At 43.9% G+C, this 11087-nt stretch overlaps 1 protein-coding gene across 3 annotated transcripts in view; it reads left to right on the top strand.

Moving 5' to 3' along the window:
• The window catches only part of LOC105540101 (phylloquinone omega-hydroxylase CYP4F2), a 36244-nt gene extending 26569 nt beyond the window's left edge, over positions 1–9675 (top strand). For all 3 annotated transcript variants that reach the window (XM_011980590.1, XM_011980589.1, XM_011980591.1), the window contains 6 exons: positions 1152–1218; positions 1420–1549; positions 7792–7925; positions 8021–8085; positions 8268–8350; positions 8759–9675. In XM_011980590.1, the coding sequence (XP_011835980.1) occupies positions 1152–1218; positions 1420–1549; positions 7792–7925; positions 8021–8085; positions 8268–8350; positions 8759–8924 (645 nt within the window). In that variant the 3' untranslated portion in view covers positions 8925–9675. The remainder of the gene's footprint in view (positions 1–1151; positions 1219–1419; positions 1550–7791; positions 7926–8020; positions 8086–8267; positions 8351–8758) is intronic.
• Positions 9676–11087: the final 1412 nt, after the last annotated feature.

Below are 11087 nucleotides of genomic sequence, written 5' to 3'. Positions count from 1 at the left end.
TATTTGTGTGTCTGTGTTTCTAAGCCTGTGACTTCATCTATGTGTGTTTGTGTGTGTGTCTATACCTGTGTCTATGTATATGTTTATGTGTATTTGTATTTGTGTGTCTGTGTTTCTAAGTGTGACTTCGTCTGTGTGTGTGTGTGTCTATATCTGTGTGTATGTCTATGTGTATTTGTGTGTCTGCGTTTCTAAGTCTATGATTTCGTCTGTGTGTGTGTCTGTGTCTATATCTGTGTGTATGTCTATGTTTATGTGTGTTTGTGTGTCTGTGTTTGTGTCTAAGTCTATGACTTTGTCTGTGTGTGTTTGTGAATGCATCTGTGTCTACGTCTTTGTCTATGTGTATGTCTGTTGTGACGGATGCATTAAACCTCTGAATCAGAGCAGCCCATGTCTCGCTCACAGCGATACTACCAGCCAGAGCAGGATTGTGGCACTGGCTCTTCAGCCTCAAGTCAAATTTCTCCAAGGGCAATGTTTTCACCTGTATGTCCAGAAGAGTTTGCACCCTAGGAGAGGGGCCCTACATTATGAGTCTTGGCACATTTTCTATTTCTTCCCAAGAAAGAGAATGAGAGATACACACACACACACGCGCGCGCACACACACACACACACGGAGGCAGAGAGAGAGAGATCGAGTGAGAATGCTTGCTAGCTTTGTGAGATGGTGTGTGTTTTTTGCTCTGGAGCATAGACAAATCCTCTTCAGTGAGATGCCATAGTCTGTAGGCTTACAAGCCAAATGTCTCCAGGGAGATAAGATTCTCTAGATGTATCACCCTAGAATGTGGGCCAATATCTTTGGAGCAATACTTAATCTCTAATTTCCAAGGGAAATTGCCATTTAATTCTCCTGTAACTCAGATTGCCAGTAACTTTTTCTCAGAAATTTTTCATTAAAATGTTCATGGGTCATTGAGTCTTCCCAATAGGGACCAAGAGGAGGCAAGGAAGCCAGAGAGGAAGGTCATGAGGTGGGGGCTCTGGCCGTGGTGACCAAGAGGGGTCTAGGAGTGCAAGATGGACTTGGATTTCTGGAAAAAGGATGAATCTTCAGAGATTGTCTCAGATTAGACTCAAGAGCCCTCAGAGCTAGTGTGACTTTTTGTTGGGGGCGGGGTTTGGGGTTATTGCCTTCTCTCCAGGATGAAGACGGGAAGGAGTTGTCTGATGAGGACATAAGAGCAGAAGCTGACACCTTTATGTTTGAGGGTGAGAGCCCCAGTGTGGGGCTACAGTGGGGACCGAGATCTCTCCATTCCACAAACAGGGTGGTTGGAACAGTAGGTCCAAACCCCCCAGCCTTCCTGTCCCCCTTCCCTCATCCTCCCTGAAGTCCTCAATGTATGGGTGCTGTCCACCCTTGGGTGCTGAAGCAGCCCAGAGACCCAAGCCTGCCTTGCTGCCCCTCAGGCCATGACACCACGGCCAGTGGTCTCTCCTGGGTCCTGTACCACCTTGCAAAGCACCCGGAATACCAGGAACGCTGCCGACAGGAGGTGCAAGAGCTTCTGAAGGACCGTGAGCCTAAAGAGATTGAATGGTGAGTGCAGGTGCTGGTGGCTGTTCCTGAGCCTCTCTCGTTGACTCTGTTCCCCAGGTGGGAAGGGGAGAGGGGTTGTTTTTGTTGATTCTTCCACTGTTGCTTAGTGGGAATAGGAGCAGAGAACCACAGGCAGGACTTAATACCCAGCCTGACTGTCTGGGGAAAGGTTACAGGCCCTTAGGTTACAGAAAGACCTGGGCTTCTGAGAGAATTGGTGATGATATGTGAGGACAGATCATGCCACTTAGCACATGTTCAGCAAATGAACTTCCCCTCCACTCTCTTCCTTTTCTCCCAGAAATATCATTTTTTTCAAACATCTTCACTTGTTGAATGTTTGCTCTGCTGTTCCCTAATTCCTACCCTTCTGTCCAGTCCAGGGATTTATAAGGGAGACCTGGGGGTAAAATTTATCCATTCTAGTCCAGAACACCTGCATCGTTCATCCATCCCGTCCTCATTCAGCAAACGCTCCCACGCTGCATTCCCTCCCCCACATCTGTGCACAGCATCTTTCTGTGCTCTGGAGAACTGGGAAGGACCCAGCCCAGGGATCTGTTTTCCAGGTGCTCCCAGCCTGGTGGGGGAACTGTCCCTGGGCAGGACACTCCCAGCCCACACGGGCAGGGGTGGGGTTTGCAGTCAGAGAAGCAGGACTGGGGAGTATAGAAAGTGTCTCAGTTGAGAGCCTGAATAATGATCTGAATAATGATTAGTAGATAATTGGGTACAGTTAGGGAGCAGTGCTCTAGGTCAAGAAGACTGCCTGGGATCTTCACAGGAGGAAGAGAGAGAGAGGAGAGAGAGAAAGAGAGAGAGAGAGAGAGAGAGAGCGCGAGAGAGCAGGGTAGGGGGCAGAAAGGAGAAGGAGAAGGGGAGAGAGAGGGAGAAACTCGGTCATGGTGAGATGATAAAACTGGGGCTGGCTGTGGTAACCTTGGCGAAAATGTTAATGGCTTCAGTTTAAGCCCAAGGGCAATAGGGAGCCATGGGAAGTGTTTGAGCAGGGGAGGGACAGGTCACATCTGGGTACCAGAAGATCTTTCTAGGGCTAGTGTGGAGGACATTCTGGAGAGGACTAGCTGTAGAATGAGGGCACAGTGGGGACATTCTGAGGCCCGAGCCAGGCCAGGGGCTGGAGGAAGGAGAGGAAGCATTGGAGTGGATGGGTGTCTTGGATTCAGTGTCCTCCTGTCCATGCCTTTGCTCAGCACAGCAGCCCTGTGAGGAGGAGAAACGTTTTTCTGCTTTTAAAACCAATACTTTTTCTGCATTTTTAACAAACAATTTTTTATTGCTGCATAATAGATGCACATAGATTTGAAATGCACGTGATAATCTGATACATTCATATAATTGGCAAAGATCGGATCAGTGTACCTGGGATATCTGTCGCCTGAAATATTTGTCTTTTCTTTATGCTAGAAACATAACTAACATAAGCTAACTATTTTGGTATGTACAGTACATATCGTAAACTGCAGTGAGCCCACTGATCTATCGAGTGCTAGGTTTTATTTCTCCTATCAAACCTCTCATTTGTGCCCGTTAATCAACTTCTCCTCACCCCTCCCTCCCTTCTACCAATCTACCTTCTATTTCATGAGATCCGCTTTTTCAGTTCCCACATGTGAGTGAGAATATGTAATATGTGTCTTTCTGTGCTGGGTTTATTTACTTACCACAGTGACCTCCAGTTCCATCCATGTTGCCGCAAATGACAAAATTCCAGTCTTTTTAATGGTGGCATAGTATTCCATTGTGTATACACACCACATTTCCTTCCTTCCTTCCTTCCTTCCTTCCTTCCTTCCTTCCTTCCTTCCTTCCTCCCTTCCTTCCTCCCTTCCTGCCTTCCTTTCTTCCTGCCTTCCTCCCTCCCTCCTTTCCTTCCTCTCTCTCTTTCTCCCTTTCCTTCCTCCCTCCCTCTCTCTCTCTCTCTTTCTTTCCTTCTTTCTTTTTTTGAGACAGAGTCTCGCTCTGTTGCCCAGGCTGGAGTGCAGTGGCACGATCTTGGCTCACTGCAACCTCTGCCTCCCGGATTCAAGCTATTCTTCTGCCTCAGCCTCCCAAGTAGTTGGGACTACAGGTGTGCACCAACCACGCCTGGCTAATTTTTGTATTTTTAATAGGGATGGGGTTTCACCATATTGGCCAGGCTAGTCTCGAACTCCTGACCTCATGATCTGCCTGCCTCGGCCTCCCAAAGTGCTGGGATTACAGGCATGAGCCACCACACCCGGCCGCCACATTTTCTTTATCCATTCAGTTGATGGGCACTTAGGCTGAATGCACATTTTGGCTGTTGTGAATAGTGCTGCAATAAACACGGAAGTATAGGTATCTCTTCAACAGATTTATTTCCTTTCTTTGGGATAGAAATTTCTTGTCTTTCTTTTCAGTAGTGGAATTTCTGGGTTATACGGTAGTTCTAGTTTTAGTTTCTTGAGGAACCTCTGTGCTGTTCTGTGCAGTAGCTACTCTAATTTATATTCCCACCAACAGTGTGTGAGAGCTCCCCTTTCTCTATGTCCTCACCAGCATCTACCGTTGCCTGTCTTTTTGATAAAAGCCATTTTAACTGGGATGAAATGATATCTCTTTGTGGTTTTGATTTGCATTTCCCTGACGATTAGTGACATTGAGCATTTTTCCATCTACCTATTGGCCATTTGTATGTCTTCTTTTAAGAAATGTCTATTCAGATCTTTTGACCAGTGTTAAATAAGATGATTTGATGTTTTTTTTTTTTTTCCTATTGAGTTGTTTGAGCTCCTTATATGATATATTCTGGTTACTAATCACTAACCCACTTGTCAGGTGGGTAGTTTGCAAATATGTTCTGCCATTCTGTGGGTTGATTCTTCACTTTGTTGATTGTTTCCTTTGCTGTGCAGAAGCTTTTTACCTTGTTGTAATCTCATTGGTCTATTGCCTGTGCTTTTGAGGTCTTACGCAGAGAATCTTTGCCCAGACCCACGTCCTGGAGTATAAAATCCAGATTCAAGCAAAAATTGTGCATGTGGTTAAAAGAAAGAGTCCAAACAATTTATGATAAAGATGAGCTTCCTTATTAAGCTCCACCTTAGCAGTGACTACGGTCAGCAGTTTTCTGTGTATTCTTCCAGAAAGTGGCTATCCCAATGCCCATGTTTATATGAACTCCCACTGTGATTTTTATTTACATGAACATGTACTGTGTTTTTCTTTGTAAATAAAACTATAAAAACAGACGCAGTTCTGCACTTTATCTCTGAGATTTTATATTTCTCTCAAAATATGAGTTTTCAAAAATGAGTTTGTTTTTAAATTTGTTATTTCATTGATAAATTTTAATTATACATATTAGAGGTACAATGTGATGTTATGACGTAGGTGTACAACCTGAAATTATTAAATCAAGGTGATGAACAAATCCAGCACTTCATGTATTTATCATTTTTGTGTTGAGAACATTTGAAATGTACTCTCTTAGCAATTTCAATTAATACATTGTTCACTAAATCACCATGCTGTGCAGTAGATCTCAAAAACTTATTCCTCTTGCATAACTGAAGCTTCTATCCTTTGACCAACATCTCATCCTTCTCTGTCCCTCCCTCAGCCCTGGCCTCTGGTAACCATCATTCTACTTCTATTTCTTTTTTGTTGTTGTTGTTTTTTGAGACAGAGTCTTGCTCTGTCACCCAGGCTGGAGTGCAGTGGCGCAATCTCAACTCACTGCGACCTCTGCCTGCCAGGTTCAAGCGATTCTCCTGCCTCAGCCTCCTGAGTAACTGGGATTACAGGCTCCTGCCACCACGGCCAGTTAATTTTTTTTGTATTTTTATTAGAGATGGGGTTTCACCATATTGGCCAGGCTGGTCTTGAACTCCTGACCTTGTGATCTGCTCCCCCCGGCCTCCCAAAGTGCTGGAATTACAGGCATGAACCACCACGCCCGGCCTCCACTCCTATTTCTATGAGCTTGACTATTTCAGGTCCCAGGATAAGTAAGATCATGTGTGTTTGTGTTTCTGCACCTGGCTTACTTCACTTAGCATGAGTTCCTCCAGGTTCTTCCATGTTGTAGCAAATGAGATAAGTTTTTTTTTTTTTTTTAAGGCTGAATGGTGTTCTGTTGTATATGGAAAATATACATTGAAAATGAGCATTAAATTACAAAACCAATGATAAGGACAGGTTCTTCTTGCACCAAATGAGATATTACAGATAAGACTAGGGTTTTCCTTGACAATTCTGCCACCCCACCTAATCCTTTCTCATTCTCTAAAGGTGTCTCCAGAGCTGTAGATTTGTTATCTATCTATCTATCTATCTATCAATCTATCTATCTATCATCTATCTGTCATCTATCTCTATTACCTATCTATCTATCACCTATCTATCTCTATTATCTATCTAGCTATCTATCATCTCTCTATCTCATCTATCTATCATCTCTCTATCTCATCTATCTATCTATCTATCTATCTCCATTATCTATCTATCTATCTATCTATCTATCTATCTATCTATCTATCACCTATCTATCTCTATTATCTATCATCTATCTATCTGTATTATCTGTCTATCATCTATCTATCTCTATTATCTATCATCTATGTATCTATCTACCTATTATCTATCATCTATGTGTCTCTGTTTCTATCATCTATGTATGTATCTATTATCTATCTTTCTATATCTGTCATCTATCTATTATCTATCATCATCTATCAATCTATCACCTACCTCTGAATCATTCATTTCCATAAATATATATTCATATACTTTTTGCCCTTTTTACGTGCATATATGTATATATTTGTAACTGTTTTTCACTAGACAGTGTGTCTTGATGCTATTTTTTTCTGAGTGGTAAATATTTTATTCCTTATTTATTCATCTCATTCCTATGTTGAAGACACATAAACATTTTCAATGATAGTAGATATTTCCAGTTTGCCTTCCAGATTGTCTGTACTGATTTACCTTCTAGCCTATAGTATGTGATGAGACTAGTGATCCCTATTTCCTCCTTTTGGGTAGCTGTATAGTATTCTCTTGTATGGCTATTTATCTAAACATCTTCCCATCAATGTATATGTGACTTGTTCCTAACCTTTTGCTAAAAGTGGACATGAGTCAGTCAGCATGTGTGCACACTGACCATTCCTTACACGTATAAGCATGTCTGCAGGACAAATTCCCTCAAGTGCAATTGCTGAATCAAAGAACATTTGCATTGTACAATTTTAATTATTGCAAGTCCTTTCCTATTAGCTGAGTTTGATGGCACAAGCTTTCCCATAACTTTACCAATACTACTAATGTATTATTAAATGTTAAAATCTATGCCAATCTTCACCTTTCTTCTTTTGATGGACGTTGTTTTAAATAAGAGTGAGGTTAAACATCTCTTGGACGTTTTCTTTTTGTGGAAGTTGGTCCTTTACTTTTTTACTCTTTTTCTCTGGATTCTTCAAAAATATTTACTTTTAAGAATGTGTATTAAAATTGATTTTTTTTTTTTTGAGACAGAATCTCTGTTGCCCAGGCTGGAGTGCAGTGGTGCGATCTCAGCTCACTGCAACCTCCACCTCCCGGGTTCAAGCGATTCTCCTGCCTCAGCCTCCCGAGTAGCTGGGATTACAGGCGTGCACCACCTCTCCCGGCTAAGTTTTTGTATTTTTAGTAGAGACGGGGTTTCACCATGTTAGCCAGGATGATCTTGATCTCCTGACCTTGTGATCCACCCACCTTAGCCTCCCAGAGTGCTGGGATTACAGCCATGAGCCACCACACCCGGTCAAAATTGATTTTTTTTTTTTTTTTTTCTGTCTTGGGTTGCAAAATATTGCCTTTTAACTTTTGGAGGGTACTTTTGATTAATATCCTTTACTTGCAAAAACTACTACCTTGAGCATATTCAACTTTCGTGAAGTTAAATTGGTCCACATTTTTCTTTCACAACCGTAAAATCCATCAGTTTCCCAGGATTTTATTTTGGACAAGGGCTCTCTTTATCAAATGTGAAGTTTTCACTTACGTCTTTTTCTGAGCTCTCTGTTCTTCTCCATGGGTCTGTTTTCTTGTTTTTGCCACAGTGCCACACTGTTTTTATTACTGCAACTTTGTAACAATTCTTTTTAAAAGTTTATTTCCTTATAGGAAGAAAAGGTCTCACTTGCAAACAGAGAAGCTGATAGTTATGTCTTTCCTCCGTTGATAATGATTGGGGCTGGGTGTTTCCTTAGGGACGACTTGGCCCAGCTGCCCTTCCTGACCATGTGCATTAAGGAGAGCCTGCGGCTGCATCCCCCAGTCCCGGTCATCTCCCGCCATGTCACCCAGGACATTGAGCTCCCAGACGGCCGGGTCATCCCCAAAGGTGCTCACAGTCTCACGGGAAGGAGCCTCCTGGGTAGGAAGAGGGTCCCCGCAGGGAAGGAGGTCTTCTCCTGACTGCCCCCTTCTCTCCCACAGGCATTACCTGCCTCCTCAGTGTTTTTGGAACCCATCACAACCCAACTGTGTGGCCAGACCCTGAGGTGCGGGGCCCCCCTGCCTGCCTCTGTTTTTGTCCATTCCAAGGCTCCTAGAGGAGGGGGCAGGGTTTTGATCAGGAGAATCCAACATCGCCTCCCTCCAAGACACACACAACTGTCTGTTTCTCCAAGGCTGGTGGACCTGGGAGACCCCACCCAGCAACCCTTCTTGGTCTCACCTCCAGGTCTACGACCCCTTTCGCTTTGACCCAGAGAACATCAAGGAGAGGTCACCTCTGGCTTTTATTCCCTTCTCCGCAGGGCCCAGGTAAGGGCGGCCTGTGTCTGAGATGGGGATGGGTTGATGGGTGCAGGGGTCTGGGCATGACAGTGGGGTAAAGGGGGACATTGTAGATGGTCCAAGTTCCAGCTCTCCTTCCCTCACCTCCTCTGGAGTTTATGGGAAAAGGTCCATAGAGTAGGGTTGGGTTGGTCCTAGAAGGGTCTGTGGTGTGCTCAGAGCCCCCTCCCACCCCACCTTGGTCTAGGCTGGGGGCTGGAGCTGGGCTAGGCTTGCAGGATATGCAAGCCCACATGGTGATCCCGGCACAGATACCCCCTTCTCTATCCTCAAGCTACTCTAGGTGGGGTTGGCTGTCCCAGGCCAGGTTCCCGGCTTGAGGGGGCCAGGATGGGGTTCTTGGTTGCAGTCAGAGTTCCCACCCCTCTCCTGCAGGAACTGCATTGGGCAGACGTTCGCGATGGCGGAGATGAAGGTGGTCCTGGCGCTCACGCTGCTGCGCTTCCGCGTCCTGCCGGACCACACCGAGCCCCGCAGGAAGCCGGAGCTGGTCCTGCGCGCAGAGGGCGGACTTTGGCTGCGGGTGGAGCCCCTGAGCTGAGTTCTGCAGAGACCCACTCTGACCCCCACGAAAATGACCCCTGATTTATCAAAAGTGAAGCACAGAATTTACCCTGTGACCCTATTCCACAGTCCTGTATTCCATCCTAGATACCTACTCAAAATAATTGAGACAGGTGTTCAAACAAAAAGACGCTTGTGCATGAATGTTCATGGCAGCCCTATTCACAGTGGCCAAACAATGAAAACAACCCCAAGGTGTATATTACCAGATGAAAGGATAAAACAAAATGTGGTCCATCCATACAATGGAATATTACACAGCTATAAAAAGGAACGAAGCAGTGATCCCTACTACACTGTGGATGAACCTTGAATACATGATACTGAATGAAAGACATCAGATGCAAAAGGTCACACAGTGTGCGGTCCTTTTATATGAAATTTCCAGAACAGGCCAATCTGAAGAGATGTATAACAGATTGGTGGCTTTCAGCAGCTGTGGGGAGGTGGGACTGAGGAGCGACTGCTAATCAGGATGGGGTTTCCTCCTGGGATGGTGAAAATGTTCCAGACCTAGATAGTGACGAAGGTAGTACGACATTGTGAGTGCACTAAATGCTATTGAATTGGACACTTTGAATTGGTGAATTTTGTGGTAGGTGAATTCTACTTCAATAAAAAAAAAAACTATTTTATCTCACACATAATATTTTTTTTCTGTGCGATTGTTCATATAATAATATGCTGTGAGCATCTTTCCATGACATTAAATCATCTTACGAAACATTTTGTGGTCTTCAACATGTGTGTGTTAAGTGTTCAAATCAGTCTTAATTTTAAAAAAAGACATTATGTTAGAAAATAAAAGTGTTTTGTCTCACTTTGTAAGAATTATCTTCTACACATTGACTGTTAGTAACAAATTGAATTATTCTTCATCAAGTAACATTTAGGGTAGAGATCTCATTTTCATAGCAATAGATGCACAAATATTCATGTAAGATACAGGTGTGGTTAGACACCTTTCATAGAACTGGTATGGTTTGGAAATTACACAGATACTGAATGTTTTGGTCGTATTAACAGAAGCAGATCACTGAGAAGGGAGAAGGTGACTTTTCAGCTCCCTCAGGTAAATGCTGATTTCATCCTCACACTGATCTTACAGGTTGTAGATGAACTCGCTTGTTCAAGGTCAACCACTGAAGGGTGGAGTTGGGGGTGAATCTGAGCAGTTTGGCATCAGAGGTCATGCCTTATCGTATCAAGGACATGATTTTCAAAGTGGGTCTCAGCCCTAGGCCCATCAGATCACCTGGGAACCCCTACAGATTCCAGACTGAGTAGATGAGACTCTTTCACAGGTGGTGCCTACATTTGCTTTGTTTTGCTTTTTGTTTCTTTTTGTTGTTGTTGTGAATTCATTTTGTCTTTTTGAGACAGAGTCTCCCTCAGTCTCTCAGGCTGGAGTGCAGCGGTACAACCATAGCTCACTGCAACCTCAAACTCCTGGCCAAAGTGTTGGCATTAAAGGTGTGAGCCACTCCTCCTGGTCCCTTTTTTTTTTTTTTGAGATGGAGTCTCACTATGTCACCAAGCCTGGAGTGCAGTGGCGCCATCTTGGCTCACTGAAACCTCCGCCTCCTGGGTTCCAGCGATTCTCCTGCCTCAGCCTCCTGAGTAGCTGAAATTACAGGCATGCACTACCACGCCCAGCTAATTTTCTGTGTTTTTAGTAGAGACAGGGTTTCACCATGTTGGCCAGGTTGGTCTTGAACTCCTGACCTCAGATGATCCACCCGCCCCGGCCTCCCAAATTGCTGGGGTTACAGGCGTGAGCCACTGCGCCCAGCCCCAAGTTTTTAAATATAATATTGTTGACCAGAAATACATTCATTCATGTAAAAAATAAAATGCCCAGTGAGAAGTGATGGTGCTACCTATGCCTTTCATCTGCCCAGTTTCTTCATGTGTATAAAGATAAATACTTTCACACCTTGTGCATCCTTTCATAGTATATTTAGCCAAACTATGTATAATTAGTCACCCTAATTACATATTAGTATGCCTACATTACAATGAGTGTGCTTACTTGCCACTCCTATATTTTCATGGCTCATCTTAAAATCACATTAAATTTTCAGAATTTGTCGTCTTTGGTGCATAGTTCAGTTTTTTTTTTTTTTTTGAGACAGAGTCT

This window comes from Mandrillus leucophaeus, unplaced genomic scaffold, assembly GCF_000951045.1.
Source record: "Mandrillus leucophaeus isolate KB7577 unplaced genomic scaffold, Mleu.le_1.0 Scaffold215, whole genome shotgun sequence".
In the NCBI taxonomy this organism is placed as follows: Eukaryota; Metazoa; Chordata; class Mammalia; order Primates; family Cercopithecidae; genus Mandrillus; species Mandrillus leucophaeus.
This window is presented reverse-complemented; position numbering and strand designations above follow the sequence as displayed.